Genomic DNA, 17,440 nt, shown 5'->3' with positions numbered 1-17,440 from the left:
TATGCAGTCCCCAAAATGACACAATAAAATGGACAATTAAATAATTATTAATGGAAAACTGAGTGTATGAATTCATATTTATTCATAAGTCTACATTATCCATCATCTGTACACAATCAAAAAAATTGAACATCGAAAAAATAGTGATACTCTTCACCAACAACGAGAATAGTTATAAAAAAATATCGATACGAAATGTTTGCCTCCAAGGCAGAGCCCACAAGAACAATGATAAATGAAACAAATTTCTTTACAACTCATATGGCAAAACTGAAGACCCTGCTCGTGCATTATGTGACATTGAACGAGTCTGATTGAATACTGAAGTGTCCTAGTTGGCCAGAACTTGGCCAGAACGTTCAATCAATGCTGTCCATCCATCCAAACTCTAAATTCCGGATTGCATTCCCCGGCGTTCACCACTCAAGGTCACCAGGTAGTTCATCTGGATAGTCCCCTGTGAGGCACGCCGTACAGTGTCCAACGTAGCTGCTCTCCCTGTTATCCATTTTATGCCTGACAGCCTGAACCAATCCATCAACAGACAGATAAATCAGTGAGTCTGCACCGACATGTTTAGCTAATTTTACACTGTCCAATCTATTGGCAATTAATTCCTCTCGTGTGGGAATATTTATCCCCATATAGCAAGGATACTTGAGAGGGGGTGAGGCCACCCTGACGTGCACCTCTTTGGCACCAGCGTCTCGCAACAACTTGATAATTGGTCCAATAGTATTTCCCCTGACAATCGAGTCATCGATGAGAATCAATTTTTTCCCTCTGACGTTCTCGGAGAGGGCTCCGAACTTCTTGGCGACCCCCAGCTGTCGTAATCTCGTGCTGGGTTGGATGAATGTTCTTCCTACGTATCGATTCTTGCAGAGCACTTCGGCGAAGGGGATTTTTGACTGTCTCGCGTAGCCATGAGCCGCAGCAGTTCCAGATTCAGGTACAGAACTTACGATGTCCGCTTCCACTGGAGATTCCATTGCCAGCATTCTCCCGCACTGCATGCGGACTGAGTATACCATTTGTCCTTCGAAAATACTGTCGCTCCTTGCAAAATAGACATACTCGAATATACAAAATGCCTGCGGCCTCTTGTCCGGCCTCTCCACAATGTCTATCGTCTTGATTCCCTCGCGGGTTAATTCAACGATTTCTCCTGGGAAAACTTCTCTCACATAGCGAGCTCCAATGCTCAAAAATCCACAAGACTCTGAGGATATCACCCAACCCTCTGCGTCATCGTCGTCTTCAGACTCATTGCCAGCAAGTTTGCCTATGGGGACGATTTTTCCAAGGCACAGGGGGCGATTACCGTAGGGATCTCTCACCCCGTAAATTTTATCCCTCTGCATGATCACCAGGGAATATGAGAGGGGAGCGAGCTGCATGAGGTGCTTGATACGTGCTGGCCAGTCTGGGCCATTCACCTCACCTTCGGGAGGGTTCAGACACAGGGCTTGTGTTATTAATTCAGAGTCTGAGTGAGTACTCAGGCCAACACCTCTTCCAAGCACCATTTTTCGGAGAGATTCTGTATTTACAAGTTCTCCATTGTGAGCCACAGCCAGTGCTCCATGCGCAGTGTGAACCACAAATGGTTGACAGTTAACTTCCTCACTGGCTGCACTGGTGCTGTACCTCGTGTGACCAATTCCCAAATTGCCCTTCAATTTTTTCATACTTTGGTCGTTGAATATGTTATTGATCATGCCCATTCCTTTGTGCACGTGGAATGATTTAGCACAGACTCCCTCACTCGTGACTATTCCAGCACTTTCCTGACCCCTGTGCTGTAGAGCCACAAGACCTGAGGACCAAAGCGAGATTAAATTTACAAAAATGGACGACGAAGCCCTTAGAAAATGCCATTATATCACTTGAAACACGGGATTTGAAAAAATTTGACAGAAAAATGTTGGATAAAGAATTTGATCAGGAAATATTGTTGCATACCGAGACAAACAACTTGTCCAACATCAATTGTGGATGGCCAATCCCCAGCGGCGATGCATCCAAAAACCCCACACTCATGGGTCAACCCCGAACCTTTCTGCCCCCTGGTTTCTCCCTTGCTCCTCGGCATCTTCTCCACCACATTCTCGACCGCCAACCGTGACATTGCCTCTGAGCATGCCTCAGTAACGTCCATCGTGATGTTGCAAGACGCCTTATCTTTAATTCATTAAAAAAAATATTAATGTCGAAAATGCTGAATTTTTACCGAGATTAATCTCCGCCATTCGTCAGAGCAATTTCTGTATCTCTCGATTAACCAGCCCGTTGAGAATACGAATAATCAGATGACGAAATTTTGGGGTCAGAGAACCAACTGGCGAATTACAAAATCTCGGTCTCATTTGATTTCATTATGAAAAATAAAAAACATGTATTTCAGATCAATATGCTATGTTTATGATCCCCTGGGGGTGGAGTATTTACTCATCGACCCACAACAGGAAAAATATTAGAGAGATCGACTCAGCTGAACGACAAATAAAAAAATTATTGAGAAACAATTTCCGGGAGAGAAAAGAAAATGAATATTTGTTGCTTCAAGTTCTGTTGGGGAGTCAGTGGCTGGGACGCACGTGTCTCCATGTTGTTTCAAAATTACAACGCAAAATTCCGAACTTCCGCCCCCCAGTCCCTACCATCAATCAAATGATTCTAATTCCCTCCAAATAAACTATAAAAAACCATAAGACCGAGGGAATTGTTCATCCTAAAGAGAAAATGCGAAATAAGGGAGATATTCCAGGTGAAGAACCTATTTTTGACAGAAACTGTACTGACTTGTTGAATGGCCCAAAATCCAAGGTCAAATGAAAACCTGATTTATTACCTGTTTCGAGGGGCTCCTCTTGTGCGTCTCCCGGTCCTATGTCCAGGTGTATTAAAAAAATACTCAATGTTGAATAATTACAGGGAGAGGGAACTCCAGAGTGTCAGACGCCTGAAAACCACGTGCGCCCCCGGAACTATTCAGGTAATAAAATAGAGTAACGAAGGGCTCTCGAACAACGTGTTGACCCACCGCGTGGTCTCTAACGAATGAGTGAGAATTGAGAACTGAGGACGGCCTTTTGACTAGACCTCTGGACGATATTTCTCATCGCCCTCTCAGTGCTGTCTTTTTCACCCGTTTTCCTCATTCCTTCGTCAGCATCCCAGCTTATTCATGCGAAAATATTAATGATAAGAATGAGGAATCAAGAGTTATTTCGACACACTCGACTCTGGGAGTTTCCATCGACAAAACGATTAATCTATTTGTCCGTTGGATTATTTATTCCTCTTGTTTGATAAATAGTCCGATGTTTGTTGAGCCCCCTCGAAGATGTCATTGATGATTTACGAAATGTTAAACGCATCTGCGTGGAGAGGGGTTAATGAAAAATATTAAATATCGCTTGCGAGATGTGCTTGGAGGTGGATGATAACAGATATGTGTTTCGACCAATCGGAATTTGAGGAGTTTTTTCACGTGGTGGGGACACGCTGGCCTGTCCACAGGGTAATAGTTGCAGAGTTCTGGAGGAAGACCGCATTTATCGTTGAGGTTTATTTCAGGGGAGATTGATTAACCATGTCAGGTAATTTATCATCTGTTAATTAATTGTTTTTTTTTGGCACAATTTATGTCTTGAGGTTTGATTGTCAGGGACGTTGAGAGAAGAATTTAGTTGAGGGGATTTTTGTAGAATTTTTTGGGAGCACGTTTTCTTGTTCGGACTGTACAGCCAAGAGCTTGTGAACATCTTTAATCTTTCGATATCGTGTTGCATGGACGGATTAACATTCGATGGGTTATTGGAATGAAAAAAACCTGTTACTTTGATCATGAAGCTCTTATTTGTGTCCCCTAAAAACAGGTTTTTTTATTATTTTTCTCGTATTGTTTACACATAATTTTTATATCCTCTATCTGTATAATTAATTAAAATTTTTATATCTTTTTAATTGTTCTCAAATGATATAAAAAACTTGAGAATTCTGCGTTCAATAATTTCTACAGAAAAGTACAAGTTCACTGATTTTGCTGACCAAATATAACTTAATAAGATGTTGGTAATCTTTGCAGTTTACAATACTGGAAAATTGATAATCGAAGGCAAGACCAAACAGGTCTTCGAGCTTCTGGAGGATCCAACGTTGTGTCTCCTGCAGAGCAAAGACAGAATAACCGCTGGAGATGGAGTCAAATCTCATGAGTTGGCTGGCAAAGCAGCAATCAGCACATCCACCACTGCCAAAGTATTTGAATTGCTGAATCAAGCTGGATTGAAGACTGCTTTCGTTAAAGTCGCAGGGGACACCTCATTCATCGCTAAAAAATGTGAAATGGTCCCCATTGAGTGGGTTACCAGACGCTTGGCCACCGGAAGTTTTTTGAAAAGACATGTCGGTATGAAAATTTTACAATTTCCTAAGATGCACCAGAAAACTATCACGAAAAGTCCTAAGGAATTGAATGAATCGGAAAAATTCTATTGAGTTTCTAACGAATATTTTTTAAAGAAAGTCAACAATGAATAGTTACTAGTTTATGATTATGATATGAGCAGAATCACCACAAGGAATTCTGTGCAATATATTCTTCACTTCTGATTTCATGAATCAGGTGTACCTGAAGGCTTTCGTTTCAATCCTCCTCTTCAGGAGACGTTCTTCAAGGACGATGCAAATCACGATCCCCAGTGGTCGTCCCAGCAAATTGTGTCCGCTAATTTCAAGCTCAATGGTGTAACTATTGGTCAAGATGAGTACGACATCATGAACCGTACGACTCTCGCTGTTTTCGAAGTGTTGGAGAGAGCCTGGGCCACCCGAGACTGTGCCTTAATCGACATGAAAATCGAATTCGGCGTTGATGTGTCTGGGGAAATTCTCGTAGCTGATATTATTGACAGTGACTCCTGGAGGCTTTGGCCCTCCGGTGACAAGAGGCTCATGAAGGACAAGCAGGTACCTAAGTAATTAATTAATTCTCTGTCGACGCGAAATTAATGAATTGGTTTTCATTTTGGAATTTTTTTTAATGCAGTCAAACCTTGACGGATGTTTATGGAGCAAAAATATAATATAATAATTTATAAATATAATAAAATTATTAGGTATACAGGAATCTCACAACAGTGACAGACTCTGACCTCAACACAGTGAAACGTAACTTCGAATGGGTTGCAAATCAGCTGGACTACTTGGTGCCACCCCCGAGTTCAAAGATAGTAATCTTCATGGGATCGCCATCGGACGAAGAGCATTGCAATAAAATCGCGCGATTTGCCGCTGCCCTAGGCCTAAAAGCTGAATTGCGTGTTACGAGCGCCCACAAGGCCACGGCGGAGACGCTAAAAATTCTCTCCGAGTACGAGGGAACCGGGGAAAAGGTCAGAATTTATGTTAATATGGGTGAAAACATGTGACTGATAGGGGGATATCGAGAACAGTAAACATTGGAAAATGACGCCAGCGAGATTATTTGTCACAATGATATCTGAATTTTCGTTTTTTTTTTTTATTAATTTCGCAATTTTATTGTATCACTTAGGTGGTGCTCGTAGCTGTTGCCGGTCGATCCAATGGTCTCGGTCCAGTACTTTCTGGCAATACAGCACTGCCGGTCATCAATTGCCCACCAGTCAAACCTGATAATGTCACACAGGATGTCTGGTCTTCGTTGAATGTTCCATCAGGTATGTATTTCATTTTGTTACTTATTTTGAAAAGCCATCAAATTCTCTTAATTTTATTTTTGAATATCAATTATGAAATAGAATCCTTGAATCGAATTTCCCCAGAATTTTTTCAACTTCAACGTTAGATTTTCTATTAGATTTTTCTATAAATGTCACCTCTGGTTTCCCCATGAAAACTTTCTTCCAGGTCTCGGTTGTACAACAGTCCTCTACCCAGAAAGCGCAGCCCTCGCAGCAGCGCAAATTCATGCACTTCACGACCACCTCGTCTGGTCTCGTCTTCGTGTCAAACAACTCACGAACTTCATCACCTTGAAACAAGCTGACATCAAACTTCGAAACTAATGTTTCTCCCATCGTTGGTATCATCAAGCGTAACAGATGTTGATTGTCGCATTAATTGTCTACGCCCTGTTGCTTCTACTCCTGGTGATACTGTATTGGGTACAAATCTACAACATTCGAATTCTGCCTACGAAGCAATTGTTCGAATAATTTTTTACGTGTCATAATGAAGCCGCATTCCACTAAATAATGATGACCATTAATTTTTTATGAATAAAAAATTATCAACAAACTTGTAAAATTTGTATGTACAGTAAATACAAGTCATTATGCTTTATTCAACTTCATGAGAGATTCAATGTCTGATATTTCTTTTGGACAGGGTTCTGTCAGTACAACGGGGCCGTTATCAGTTATTAGAACATCATCTTCTATTCGTATTCCAAGGCCACAGAATTCTGGTGGTGCCAATTTATTTTTTGAGTTCACGTAAACACCTGAAAGTGATTAATCTATTGAATGAGTGTCATATATTGAAAAAATATTGAATTAACAATGTGAAGTAAAGTGAATAATGTCGGGTTTAGTTTGAATCCTCACCTGGTTCGACAGTTACTATCATGCCAGGTTGTGTCCTTACACCCCTGGATATTCTCCCAGTGTCATGCACGTCCATTCCCAGGTAATGGCTGACATGATGTGGGCAGTACAAATATGCAGCAGAAATCAATTGATTATCACTCATAGTGTTAGGAATGAGGCCCCCCTGTTGCAGCCTCTTCCCTAGTAACCTGCACATATCGTGAAAGAGCATGTCCAGCGTTGGAAACTCCGACAACTGATTGATCAATGTTTTTTGAACTTCCAAGACGATCTCGTAGAGAACCCGCTGAGGATCGCTGAATGTTCCATTTATGGGCCAGGTTCTCGTGATGTCCGATGAATATCCGTGGTATTCACAGCCTGAAATTAAATCACGTCGTGGACTATGGCCGTGGAAAAGATCGCATTGACCATTGTGAGGTCACGAAGCGATGGAGTATTCAGTATTCGAAATTCTGACGAGACAATTACTCACCAGCATCCATCAGAACCATCCTCCCATCCTCCACCACCTGATTATTCGCAACATAATGAATGACATTGGCATTGTTTCCTCCAGCAACAACAGGTAGGTAAGCCAGATACTCAGCCCCCCTCATCCTGCACTCGTAATCGACAGTAGCAAATATCTGATGTTCAGTCATGCCAGGTTTCGATGTCTGAATTGTCCTGGCAATTGCCTTGGAGCCGATCCGGCAACTCTCCCTCATCAGCTCCACCTCACTGGTCGACTTGATCAGTCGTATCTTGTGGAACAGCGTCTTCGGGGAGAATACATTCTTGATATTGTAGCCAGTGGTCTTGATCACCTGGGCTATTTTTCTGTGCACCTCCGTCTGAATGATTTCCTTGTTCTCATACCAAAGATTACAGTCGTTCTGGTGCTCCTTGAGGAAAGACGTGATGAATAATTCCAGATCTGAGACTGGATACGATCGATCGACTCCAAAGAATTCACTCGCAGATTCGGCCCCTGTTCGTGGGCCATCCCACAGCTCGGTTTTTTCGTCCTTATTCTGCATAAAAATGGCTGTCGTGTGGTTGTCACCATTGACCGTTATAACTAGCGTACAATCTGGCTCTTGACAGCCAGAAAAATACATAAAGTCTGTGTTTTGCCGAAAAACATACGGAATTTTATCAGACATGTAGACTTTACTTGATGATGGAATTATCATTATGTGTTTGGAGGATGTTTTACCAACGTACCCCTCAGTTATTATTTTCTCCACTAGTTTTGCTCTACGTTCTTTGAACTCGTGGAGCTTTATTCCAGGAACTAGTTCATCGGACTTCAGGAGATGTGGATGAGTCTGGGGAGTTGGTTGACCGAAGACTCTTGACTTCGGGGGGACACATTCTGTTTTTGGATTCTGAGATATGCTGGAGGAGAAATTTGCATATTTCTCGCCTGGAATAATAGTTCAGTTTTTAAACAATATCTCCGAATCTATGAGAGATAGCCGGATTTTTGTTATTACATTTTTTGTAGTACTCAATGCCCTCCACAAAAAACTTATAATGAAAATTTTTCTATCTTCCCTAGATTTCGAGTAGTTCATCAAAAACTGCCAATAGTCAAAAGGATCAAAACTTATTGTTGATACGATACATAACTATTTAGTGACTCTTAAAGTTTTACCATCGTGGACAAATTGTTTCTATCACGTTCAATGTGTAAATGATAACGTTTTGCCCTATTTTTTTCTCTTCCATTGATGTTGATTGATTGACTGGGCACTTTGAACCCACTATGTATTTTTAAATTGACTAGATTAACCTATAAATTTATTGAACGTTGAACTGGTGATGAAAAAGACTTACAGATTTTTTTTAATCGACTGGTGAGGCTTCTCTTAATTAAACACTGCATTTTTTATAAATTAGGAGACTGGCGAGTGTTAAATTTAGCTAATGTTATGTTGACATGTTAAAAACCAGCGGAGTTGCACAGCTGACGGGGGCGCATGTGCGGTTGATACCGGATGTGAGGGATGAGAAAAGAATTCAAACATGATTGGCTATTGTTTTTTCCAAAAAGGCTAAATTTCAAAATTCTTTGCGTAAGTCAAGCTATTCGGAGAAGAAAACATCAAAATTTTCAGTCAAAATGCAATTGCCATGTGAATATGAGTTTTCCAGAGGTAATGGGACAGGAGTTGCTGAGGCCATAGGCAACTGGGGTTTCTCCAACTGCAGTCCAAGTGGTAATGAGGGTGGAGTTGATCGAATGAGATGTCTGTTCGAGGAGATAAAAAAATCGTGAGTAAGACAAGACTTTCCCAAGAGAGGAAACTTTTGTGTACGTCATGGTCTCTTCAACTATAAATTTCATTCGAAAAATTTTTGCTGATATCTTCGTACAGAAAAACCTCTAATCAACCGATGATGGTCAAGTACAACCCCCTAGACGATCCTGGGGCATGGCACGTGTGCCCTAGCCCTCACGAGTGCAAACCCCATTGGACATTCCCGGAAAAACGACCCCTCATCACATTCAGCTCAACTGTCGAGACTATCCCAGTATCGAGTTATCTATCGGTGAAGCAGGAGATGTTAAATCCCATCCCAGGGCGCAAATATCTCTGGGATAAAACGGTAACGATTATGAAGATTGACGAACCAATGTGGGGTCTAGGGAAAAAATTCTATAACTCCCCCGTTCAGTCAATAAATTGCAATACGACTATTTGTTTGTTCTGTTTCAGTTTACGCCCAAGTGGTATAAAGTTGATGGAACGAGGTGCTGTTTACCAACGAGTCATTATCCAGCGTGTTAATAATAAAAATAGTGTGGAATGTCATATCTGTTTTCTCCATGAGCGAAATAAAAATAATGAATATTAATTGCTTTGCAATATTTAACTGTTTCAGTAGTCAATAACCATATTTTTGTAGCACGAGATACTAAAAAATAGAATTCAAGGATTTGGCTCCTTCAGATGTTTTTTGTCTCAAAAACACAGCAGCATCACCCGCGATGCATCACACCAACTGACACTCCAATCTTTTGCTATTTTCAATTAACAAATTGAACAGTATGCAGTAACAAAAAAAGTGATTAAATTTAGTGTAATGGAGTTCTGAGACTTCTCGACTTCTACTTAAATTCGCTGTGAATAAAAAATTCCTGTGAAATCCCTCCCCAACTGACCCAAACCCGACTATAATCCTCGAAGATGCCTTGTGACGGCAAAAATCCCAATTGCGAACGTCGCCGAGAGCTGCTCTCGCAGTTAAAATGTCTTATCAGTTCAATGGACAGAAAGTAAGTCCCTTCGATTTCGACATCAACGATCGGGAGAGAGTTTTGAACTACTTGACAAATGTAATTCATTGAAAATTTTATAGAAAACCCTGCGAGTGGGATGAGAAACCTTGTGCTCCACCTCTTTGCGTTTCTCGAGTTCAACCGCAGTCTCCAGATTGTGGGGTACGTCATTATGAATATGAACACGTACCAAACAAACTTATTAGTGATCCCATGAATTTTACAGATCAATCTAATCATTTTACAAAAAAAATTCCGTATGTAAATAAATAATTTTTGTTGAATATTTCTCACCTCTGAAATTCGCTGAGAATAATCAGTTTCTTGGGCGACGTCTCTCGGTCGATGGACTACTGTGAGGAAACTACACGTACAATCTCTTTCTCTAGATCCTCCTCAAGCCCTGCAAAAGCTACGAGCTTCGTAGCAGCATAATGTACCGCTGCGAGTGCATAAAAAGGAATGGTCTCCAGGACAGATGCATGATGTGGAACTGCATGGGTAGACCCGAATGCATGACGAAGCTCTACCCAGTTTGCGGACCGGGGAGGGCAGCTCTGTTAAAATTAACCGATCTAGGAGACATTACCGAGGCTTTGCAAAGATTCTACAACGCCGATCAGGCTCGAGAATCTGCCCTGGCTGCGTACTGTCGTCTCGCATGTCCAGACATCAATGCTATGATTCCAAATCCCTGCGTTGAACAGCAATCGCCCTGTCAACAACAATCACCCTGCGCCTATCCCAGTTTCATTCAATGTTGAAAAAAAATGCCATTGATTTTTCTGTCATTAAACATCACTCTTCAAAATACTCGCCAGACTCATTGTCATTTCTCGTTGAAAAACGTCTTCGAAGGTTCTCTACAAATAACTTTTCATTTTTTTCCTCACACTCATCGCTGTGGGCAGTCGTGTAACACTTGGGGGATAAATATTGCAATTACCCAAAGAATATCCTCTTAAAATTTTATCTCTACTCACCATGTCCTTCTCCTGTCATATATTGGCAGCGGAGGGCACGATTACAAGTGATAACATCGTGAAAATATTCCTCATGTGAATTCAGATGTTGTTCCACTAGTCAAGAAGGTTGGAATACATATATGGCGTACCGGGTAAGGATAAACATACCTCCGGCCTCTGAAACATCCATTGAAGACAAAGTATCTCCGCCATTGACACAACCGATCGTCGAAAATCGTGCAAATGTATTCTATAAATAAATTCATGGTGACAAGCACAATGTGGACGATGTGCCAGCAGTCTGCCAACAATCCACGGAATATCGATGCCTTCGTCAACTACGTTCCTTACAGAAAGGAATGGTCTGTGCAATTTTCCAATGCACAATACGACCTCCAGATATACCAAATTTACCAGCTGTTCTCCTTCAGCGGGAGGATCAGCAATATCATCCAACGTCCTAACCAGGACAGAACTGTCTACGTTAATTATCAGTCAGAGATGGAGGCGAGACAATGTGTCATTGGTATGATGCAACGGAAGTCTATTCAGTTGAGGCCATTTTCACAAAATCATCAGAACTCGATGAATAACAATCAGAGTGCAATGAACAACAATCAGAAGACAATGTACAACACCTCAAGACCTGAGACCTTGGGGAAGGTTTCTTCGATGAAAAATGGCAACGACAGTGAGCAGTTGAACGAAACAATGATATCTGAAGTGCAGAGTGACGAGTCAGAACGACAAAATCTCCTGGAGAAATCTGATAGTCAAACTCCAGAGGAAGTGATCAAGCAGTACAAAGGACATAATGAGTCTACGGTCGAACAGTTTCTCGATACCATTCCCTTCAAAATCGAAGTGAAGTCAAGAGAGGAGGAAAAATCGGTTGAGATTCAGAGAAGATCGAGGGAGCAGAGGTCCCAGGTCATCATCGAAGCTCAAGAAGTCGTCGTTGCAAATATTCCTCAGGGCTATGGTGTCTTCTATGTACTTCATCTTCTCGAAAAGTTGGACCCCATCTGCGCCTCGGTCGTTATGACTCTTGGGAAGGACTCTCTTCGGTATTGTCACGTTTATTTCAAGACACCTGGGGATGCTGAGGCGGCAGAGGAGGCTTTTGATGATGTGGAGCTGGCGGGGAAGAAGCTTATTGTCATGCGACCTCACGCAATGGCTGAGGAGGTAGAGCGATATGCAAAGTGAGGACCTCAGGGGGAAGAACATCTTTTGCGGTTTTTTTGATTTTTTTACAGTTGAAAATTGACTCCTAGTATTTTTCTTTCAACTTATAATGGTATCATAGATATGTTGATCATAAATATGCCACATATTTTTTTTTATTTTTGAGTCGTTGACTCTTGACGATGACGTGACGTTGGAGACATTATTCATAAAAAAGAGGACTGAGATGAAGGATTTAATTTTTTATTATAAATGGCTTTTGTATTTTCATAACATTGATAATGATATATGTAAACCTTACGTATTTTGATTCCAAAAAAAATAAATAATATTTCTAACAATTTCCCTTCTTTTTTTTGTTTTTTCTTTCTTGTCTTAATTAATCGATAATTTTCAAATTGTTAGATTACTCTAGCCTCACTCTATCAGTCAGATCAGGTTATGACAATTAGAAAGGCATGATAAATAATTGTAAAAAATTGTGAAGATAAAAGCCACCGCCTTTTGACACGTGAAATCCGGCAAAGTTGACAACTTTCAACCACCAGCTCCCCAGCAAATGAGAACCACTGGATCAAATGATTCCACGTAAGAAAGTCATGTCATAACCTCGAATAAAATCACTCCTGTCATTCAACAATATTTTTCCGGTTAATGATGTAAATTAATGTCACTCTTTAACTATTGTGACGGCACAAGTGTAACGATCAATGAAGTAATAGTATCAACAAGATGAATAAAACGGAGAAGCTCTTAGCTGCTAGGAGAAAGGTACAATTTTTACTCACCACCCATATCTCACGTCATAAATCATTCTTATTGTTGAAACAATCCGGGATTTTTGAATTCCAGCTGAAGGAATTTCAACAGCACAAATTGAATCACAATCATCATCATGCAGAGGCTGGTGAGCCAAAGCCGGAAATGTCACAGGTAATTATGACATGTTTTCTCTATTAAATGAATTCAAATCTCACATATATAGTCATTTGGTTCAGCAGCTGGTTTTCATGGTTTGTTAAAAAGTGGCTGAATTTATCAATTGAATGTATCATTATTCTTCAGAACAATGTGCCAGCAGTACCTCTAGCCATCCCCCAGGATCACCCCCAGCAGTCCACAATTTCTTCTCCACCTGCAGTTGCCATCACTACCCAGATTGAGTCTCCAGCTTCTCAGACCCTTTGTAGCCCCCCCGCACCGCCTATCCACCCCTCGAACAACCTCTTCTCACCCCAGTCAGTCCCTGCTCCCCAGGAATCACTTGTCGAGCCCCAAAGACAAGAAGAAACTTCGCAGACACCTGAAACCCTTTCAGAGTCCCTCAACTCTCATCAACCTTCCGGCTACGACCCATTTTCCTCCCCTCCAGTCCTCCAAAATGGAACCTTAGAAGTCCCAACACCTGAGAACCCATCCCCAGAGGATTCTCCCTCACTCCAGAAACAACATCTCTTGCAAATGGCCTCAGAAGTTGCAAACGCCCTCGTCGACTCTGAAAATGAGACTGCATCACCCCCCATTCACTCAGACCTGGAGTATCAAAACCAGTTCCTGACAACGTGCCTCGACGAGCAGAAACGTCTGGTGAACCAGCTCCACATCCAAGTGAGTCAATACAGCTCTCGTGTCTCTGAACTAGAGGCTCTACTCTCCACAAAAGAGGCAGAATACGAATCCAAGCTTCTTCGAGAGCTGAATCCCCTGAAAGAAGAATTAAAACTTCACGCCCAGGCCACGGGGATACTCGTCGCAGAGAAGGCAGAATTGTCATCTGCCATCACCCAGTATCAATCTATCTCCCAGCAGAGATCATTAGAAGTCGAAGATCTCTGTCTCAAGCTGAAGAGTTCGAATGCCAGGACAACAGAACTTGAGCGTGAATTATCTCACTTGAAAAACGCAACAGAAGAGATGAGAAAAAATTACCATCAACTGCAGTCAGATTACTCCCACCTCGAAAAGAAGTTTTCAGATCTGAAGAAAGATAAAGAGGAACAGCAGCTGGAGACAGCTGAACTCCGTCAAGAACTAAATCTGAAGAACACAGAGTTATCGAACCTCCATCGAGCGCTCAACGAAAAGAACAATCTTCTGTCGCTATCAGAACTTAAAATCCAACAGCTAACGAATCCCCAGGAGATGCAGGCCCTGGAGGGCCATCACCAAACACAGACAGTTCTCGAGCAACAGCTCTCCCAGTTGCGAGAGACTCTGAAGTCCGTTAACAGCGAGAAGGAAGAGACCAGCAAGCATTATGAGAATTACGTAAAGCAACTGGACAGCAGATATGACAAGGTTGTCCAGGAACTCGAAGCGACAAAGTCTAAAATTTTAGAGAACGAAAAACGTGAGGAGAGTCTCGTCCAGCGGCTGTCAGTGATGGAGCAGCAGTACCAAAGGGAAAAGCAGAGGGTGGAGTCTCTTCTGCCTCTGGAAGCCCACGAGGAGAAGATCAGTCACCTGACGAAAAGCATGGACGCCTTGGTGGTGGAGAACGAGACTCTTCAGGTGAATATTCGTGAGAAGGAAACTGAAGTCGAAGCTATGAAGGAGGAGCTACAGCACCTGCGAGAGCTGAAGGATCAGAACGTGGAGTCGTTGAAGTTGGCCAGTGCTCTTGAGAGCGAGCAGCTGGGGGCATCGAGGGCAGTCTCCCAAAATCAGGAGCTTAAATCACAATTGAATGAGATGCATGATGCATTCGTTATGTTGAGTAATTCGAAGCTCGATCTGACTGAACAACTGCAGGGGGAACGTACCATCGGGAGAAAACTCAATGCAGAGTTGAATCGTGTTGAGGATGAGAGGAACGAACTGAGAGAGGAATTGAAGAGGAAGGATGCTGTTATCGAGGAACTTGAGAAGGATAAACTGCAAACTGCTCAGGTTGCTGATCAGATGCAGCATTACCAGGTGCAGTACAATCAGAACAGAACTCTTCAGCAGGAACTGCAGAGTACCCTGAGTGCTTTGGAATTGCTGAAGAAGGAAAATCAGATGCTGCTGGGGCAACTTCATGCGCTGGGGAAGGACTCGGGTGACGTTGATGAGGGGATCTCCGAGGGAATTGAGGGGGAGGAGGTGGAGGCACAGGTGGAAGAGCCTGTTGTTATCGTTGAGAAAAAACATTCAGAAGTCCAGACCAATGGTGAGGACGTCGAGGGGGAGATACTGTCGGAGCCACTAAAACAACTGGAGATGAGGTTCAAGGAGACGATGGAAAAAGTTGCAGAATTGACCGACGAGAAGCAAAAGCTCGAGCATTTGGTACTACAGCTCCAGGGGGAGACTGAGACCATTGGGGAGTATATCACTTTGTATCAGAAACAACGTGCCATTCTTCAGAAGAAAGCGCAGGAGAAGGAACAAATGTTTAGGCAGTTGGTGGAGCAGAGGAACCAGCAACAGGTGCAGCTGCATCAGCTGAAGGTTCTCGTTGCTGAGCTACTCAAGAGTCAGACTGGGTTGAACTCTGAGAATCATTTGCCTGAGGAGCCTCTTCCAGAGGGACAGGAGCACACACGTAAGCAAGAGAAAAATGAATAATTTTCTAACATCATCGCAAATTGAACTGAGTATGTCAATCGTTTTTTTACTGGATTTTTTTTTAATATTAAATGAAATTCATATTTATTTAGATGAGGAAGAAACGAATAGAGAAAAGGCATCAGAAGATCCTAAGCCCGAAGGGTCTACGATAGATCTGAAGAACGACACTGCATCGAAAATCCTTGATCTTTTAACAGAAATAAAAGATTGCAAGGACACGTGCTCGATCGAACCGAATTTCCACCCCTGTCTCTGGTGCTCCGGAAAGCTCATCACAGTCTAACGAGTTTTCTTCTATTTTTAATACAAAAATTGGCCTTGCATGTAATTTATTCATAAAACAAGGGAATAATGTAAATAGAAAAAATAGTGTATATTTACATGCCGTTATTTCAATATTTTTTCAGGTTTTTCTTGAACTAATTATTGCTATCAAACTGCATTTTAATATATTTAATTTTCTTGTTAATAAATTCCTGGTGCAACGTTGAGGCCTCTGCATACAAAGGCATAAGTTAACATTCACGAAGTTCAATAGGTAATATTTGACTGAGACGTTCTGGTATTGTAAAGTTAATAATCAGATAATTGAGAAATAAAATTTTTCATACCCCACTGAGTGGAATTGTCTCATGAGGGAGAATAATTTGAGACGAAATTATTTTTTTAGTTTTTTTTATTAATTTTTGTGAAGTAGATGACAGATTTATGCCTTGAGGGCGTATTTTCTTACGGGCCAAGCCGATAATTTTCTCACTTCCTTGAGTGTCTTTTTGCCAGCCTGGAATGGCGTCAACTTCCTGCGAATAGCTCTGGTCTTCTTTGGTCTGAGGTCCAGGGGCTTGTACTTCTTGTTCTTATAGAAGAGACGAAGGTTCTCCTTTTGTTTCTGGTGCATAATAATGTAGACGCGGGCTATCGCTTTACGCACCACCCGACTGAAATATTAAGAAGAAGACAACCAATTGAAAAAATCAAAATTTCAGTATTTTTACGACTCGAGTCGAGTATCTTCGAAAATTATCGCGTAGCGAACAGAATGAAACTTACATCTTGGAGAGCTTGGATGCTGCTCCTCCTGTCACTTTGGCAACTCGGAGGTTGGTGAGCTCAGTTTTAAGCTCCTCCAGCTGCTTCAGCAGCTCCTTCTTCTCCTTCGTCCTCAGCTCAGAGCACTTGACTTTCACCTGAAACGCAATAATCCAATCTTTTAACAAAAACCATCACAGTCACAGGGATACATAACCTCAACCACCGTCTCGATTCATTGTGATTAACATTAAATAATTAACACTTGAAATCTCAGAAATAATTTTAACAAGAACACTATTCTCTCCAACGACTTTAAATAATTCAATTGAAACACAATTCAATAACAACAATCAGAGTGTCGGTGTTATTGACAAAATAGCATGGGAGGAATTGCCGAGTTTTTCAATTTATCATAAAACGGTGGATATTAGCCAATCACTGAAACTAATCCACTCGTTTTATCACTTGAACAATTTATTTTTACAGTTCCCATTTTTTATGAACATTCATTAAACGATGTATTAGATAAATATGGATTACGAGGTTGTCTCAAGAACTAACCATTTTGCCACACGTTTGTGGAAAGAAAGAGAAAGAAGATAACGGAAGTAGTCTTTGAACGATATCCACTCGCTAGTCATATTCAGTGCTGAGCGGCGATTCACGTTGTCCTTTTCGGTTATTCAATTACTAGGGGTTGATAAAACAGATTTTTCAAAATAGTATATTTTCTAACTTATGCAGAGATTTATTATGTCTGAATTATGTGCATAGAAAGGAGGTTTTTGCATTGTGAGAGACTTAGTGCACGATAACCAGGACGACTGATATAA

General features: G+C 41.5%; 8 protein-coding genes across 10 annotated transcripts; 5 read left to right on the top strand and 3 right to left on the bottom strand.

Moving 5' to 3' along the window:
• Positions 1 to 58: 58 nt before the first annotated feature.
• LOC135165772 (amidophosphoribosyltransferase-like) lies at positions 59 to 3,196 on the bottom strand. The gene is made up of 3 exons (XM_064127389.1): positions 2,855 to 3,196; positions 1,966 to 2,184; positions 59 to 1,819 (listed from the first exon to the last, which is right to left on the bottom strand). The coding sequence occupies exons 2-3, from the start codon at positions 2,159 to 2,161 to the stop codon at positions 417 to 419; spliced, it is 1,599 nt and encodes a 532-aa protein (XP_063983459.1). The 5' UTR covers positions 2,162 to 2,184; positions 2,855 to 3,196; the 3' UTR covers positions 59 to 416.
• A 262-nt stretch (positions 3,197 to 3,458) lies between these two features.
• Positions 3,459 to 6,343, top strand: LOC135165777 (bifunctional phosphoribosylaminoimidazole carboxylase/phosphoribosylaminoimidazole succinocarboxamide synthetase). The gene is made up of 6 exons (XM_064127397.1): positions 3,459 to 3,605; positions 4,094 to 4,417; positions 4,634 to 4,977; positions 5,127 to 5,402; positions 5,564 to 5,708; positions 5,899 to 6,343. Exons 1-6 carry the CDS (start codon positions 3,599 to 3,601, stop codon positions 6,054 to 6,056), a joined length of 1,254 nt encoding a protein of 417 aa, XP_063983467.1. The 5' UTR covers positions 3,459 to 3,598; the 3' UTR covers positions 6,057 to 6,343.
• On the bottom strand, positions 6,244 to 10,282 carry LOC135165773 (xaa-Pro aminopeptidase 3-like). Of its 3 annotated transcripts, none has more exons than XM_064127392.1 (4): positions 10,165 to 10,282; positions 7,075 to 8,010; positions 6,597 to 6,959; positions 6,244 to 6,493 (listed from the first exon to the last, which is right to left on the bottom strand). In XM_064127392.1, exons 2-4 carry the CDS (start codon positions 7,775 to 7,777, stop codon positions 6,324 to 6,326), a joined length of 1,236 nt encoding a protein of 411 aa, XP_063983462.1. In that variant the 5' UTR covers positions 7,778 to 8,010; positions 10,165 to 10,282; the 3' UTR covers positions 6,244 to 6,323. The 3 variants fall into 3 exon arrangements, with proteins under 3 accessions (XP_063983462.1, XP_063983460.1, XP_063983461.1); XM_064127390.1 differs by lacking the exon at positions 10,165 to 10,282 and adding an exon at positions 8,424 to 8,563; XM_064127391.1 differs by lacking the exon at positions 10,165 to 10,282 and adding an exon at positions 8,081 to 8,179.
• Positions 8,588 to 9,446, top strand: LOC135165785 (uncharacterized). Its single transcript, XM_064127412.1, has 3 exons — positions 8,588 to 8,861; positions 8,966 to 9,197; positions 9,308 to 9,446. Exons 1-3 carry the CDS (start codon positions 8,710 to 8,712, stop codon positions 9,377 to 9,379), a joined length of 456 nt encoding a protein of 151 aa, XP_063983482.1. The 5' UTR covers positions 8,588 to 8,709; the 3' UTR covers positions 9,380 to 9,446.
• LOC135165782 (uncharacterized) lies at positions 9,564 to 10,657 on the top strand. The gene is made up of 3 exons (XM_064127408.1): positions 9,564 to 9,867; positions 9,951 to 10,032; positions 10,260 to 10,657. Exons 1-3 carry the CDS (start codon positions 9,779 to 9,781, stop codon positions 10,632 to 10,634), a joined length of 546 nt encoding a protein of 181 aa, XP_063983478.1. The 5' UTR covers positions 9,564 to 9,778; the 3' UTR covers positions 10,635 to 10,657.
• Positions 10,658 to 11,078: 421 nt separating this feature from the next.
• LOC135165779 (uncharacterized) lies at positions 11,079 to 12,364 on the top strand. The gene has a single exon (XM_064127400.1). It carries the CDS (start codon positions 11,079 to 11,081, stop codon positions 12,042 to 12,044), a length of 966 nt encoding a protein of 321 aa, XP_063983470.1. The 3' UTR covers positions 12,045 to 12,364.
• Positions 12,365 to 12,582: 218 nt separating this feature from the next.
• LOC135165767 (golgin subfamily A member 2) lies at positions 12,583 to 16,194 on the top strand. The gene is made up of 4 exons (XM_064127381.1): positions 12,583 to 12,794; positions 12,876 to 12,956; positions 13,089 to 15,549; positions 15,665 to 16,194. Exons 1-4 carry the CDS (start codon positions 12,756 to 12,758, stop codon positions 15,856 to 15,858), a joined length of 2,775 nt encoding a protein of 924 aa, XP_063983451.1. The 5' UTR covers positions 12,583 to 12,755; the 3' UTR covers positions 15,859 to 16,194.
• Positions 16,195 to 16,233: 39 nt separating this feature from the next.
• Positions 16,234 to 17,301, bottom strand: LOC135165787 (large ribosomal subunit protein uL29). The gene is made up of 3 exons (XM_064127414.1): positions 17,169 to 17,301; positions 16,626 to 16,762; positions 16,234 to 16,513 (listed from the first exon to the last, which is right to left on the bottom strand). The coding sequence occupies exons 1-3, from the start codon at positions 17,169 to 17,171 to the stop codon at positions 16,282 to 16,284; spliced, it is 372 nt and encodes a 123-aa protein (XP_063983484.1). The 5' UTR covers positions 17,172 to 17,301; the 3' UTR covers positions 16,234 to 16,281.
• Positions 17,302 to 17,440: the final 139 nt, after the last annotated feature.

The sequence above is a fragment of the Diachasmimorpha longicaudata genome, chromosome 9, assembly GCF_034640455.1.
Source record: "Diachasmimorpha longicaudata isolate KC_UGA_2023 chromosome 9, iyDiaLong2, whole genome shotgun sequence".
Taxonomy (NCBI): domain Eukaryota; kingdom Metazoa; phylum Arthropoda; class Insecta; order Hymenoptera; family Braconidae; genus Diachasmimorpha; species Diachasmimorpha longicaudata.
The sequence above is the reverse complement of the archived record's forward strand: the minus strand, read 5'-3'. Positions and strand labels throughout refer to the sequence as shown.

What these genes read in the sequence shown, in the direction of transcription:
- LOC135165782 (XM_064127408.1), top strand. Translation starts at nt 9,779, where the DNA reads ATGCCTTGTGACGGCAAAAATCCCAATTGCGAACGTCGCCGAGAGCTG. An exon ending in ATCAGTTCAATGGACAGAAA is followed by an intron (nt 9,868 to 9,950) that starts GTAAGTCCCTTC and finishes AAAATTTTATAG; the next exon opens with AAAACCCTGCGAGTGGGATG. An exon ending in CGCAGTCTCCAGATTGTGGG is followed by an intron (nt 10,033 to 10,259) that starts GTACGTCATTAT and finishes CTCTTTCTCTAG; the next exon opens with ATCCTCCTCAAGCCCTGCAA.
- LOC135165777 (XM_064127397.1), top strand. An exon ending in GGCTCATGAAGGACAAGCAG is followed by an intron (nt 4,978 to 5,126) that starts GTACCTAAGTAA and finishes TAAAATTATTAG; the next exon opens with GTATACAGGAATCTCACAAC. An exon ending in ACGAGGGAACCGGGGAAAAG is followed by an intron (nt 5,403 to 5,563) that starts GTCAGAATTTAT and finishes TGTATCACTTAG; the next exon opens with GTGGTGCTCGTAGCTGTTGC.
- LOC135165787 (XM_064127414.1), bottom strand. An exon ending in GCATCCAAGCTCTCCAAGAT is followed by an intron (nt 16,514 to 16,625) that starts GTAAGTTTCATT and finishes TTAATATTTCAG; the next exon opens with TCGGGTGGTGCGTAAAGCGA.
- LOC135165773 (XM_064127390.1), bottom strand. Translation starts at nt 8,472, where the DNA reads ATGCAGTGTTTAATTAAGAGAAGCCTCACCAGTCGATTAAAAAAAATC. An exon ending in CAGTCGATTAAAAAAAATCT is followed by an intron (nt 8,011 to 8,423) that starts GTAAGTCTTTTT and finishes CTATTATTCCAG; the next exon opens with GCGAGAAATATGCAAATTTC. An exon ending in GATAGTAACTGTCGAACCAG is followed by an intron (nt 6,494 to 6,596) that starts GTGAGGATTCAA and finishes AATCACTTTCAG; the next exon opens with GTGTTTACGTGAACTCAAAA.
- LOC135165767 (XM_064127381.1), top strand. Translation starts at nt 12,756, where the DNA reads ATGAATAAAACGGAGAAGCTCTTAGCTGCTAGGAGAAAG. An exon ending in CAAAGCCGGAAATGTCACAG is followed by an intron (nt 12,957 to 13,088) that starts GTAATTATGACA and finishes ATTATTCTTCAG; the next exon opens with AACAATGTGCCAGCAGTACC. An exon ending in AGAGGGACAGGAGCACACAC is followed by an intron (nt 15,550 to 15,664) that starts GTAAGCAAGAGA and finishes ATATTTATTTAG; the next exon opens with ATGAGGAAGAAACGAATAGA.
- LOC135165785 (XM_064127412.1), top strand. Translation starts at nt 8,710, where the DNA reads ATGCAATTGCCATGTGAATATGAGTTTTCCAGAGGTAATGGGACAGGA. An exon ending in TTCGAGGAGATAAAAAAATC is followed by an intron (nt 8,862 to 8,965) that starts GTGAGTAAGACA and finishes ATCTTCGTACAG; the next exon opens with AAAAACCTCTAATCAACCGA. An exon ending in AATATCTCTGGGATAAAACG is followed by an intron (nt 9,198 to 9,307) that starts GTAACGATTATG and finishes GTTCTGTTTCAG; the next exon opens with TTTACGCCCAAGTGGTATAA.
- LOC135165779 (XM_064127400.1), top strand. Translation starts at nt 11,079, where the DNA reads ATGTATTCTATAAATAAATTCATGGTGACAAGCACAATGTGGACGATG.
- LOC135165772 (XM_064127389.1), bottom strand. Translation starts at nt 2,161, where the DNA reads ATGGACGTTACTGAGGCATGCTCAGAGGCAATGTCACGGTTGGCGGTC. An exon ending in TGGACAAGTTGTTTGTCTCG is followed by an intron (nt 1,820 to 1,965) that starts GTATGCAACAAT and finishes TTTGGTCCTCAG; the next exon opens with GTCTTGTGGCTCTACAGCAC.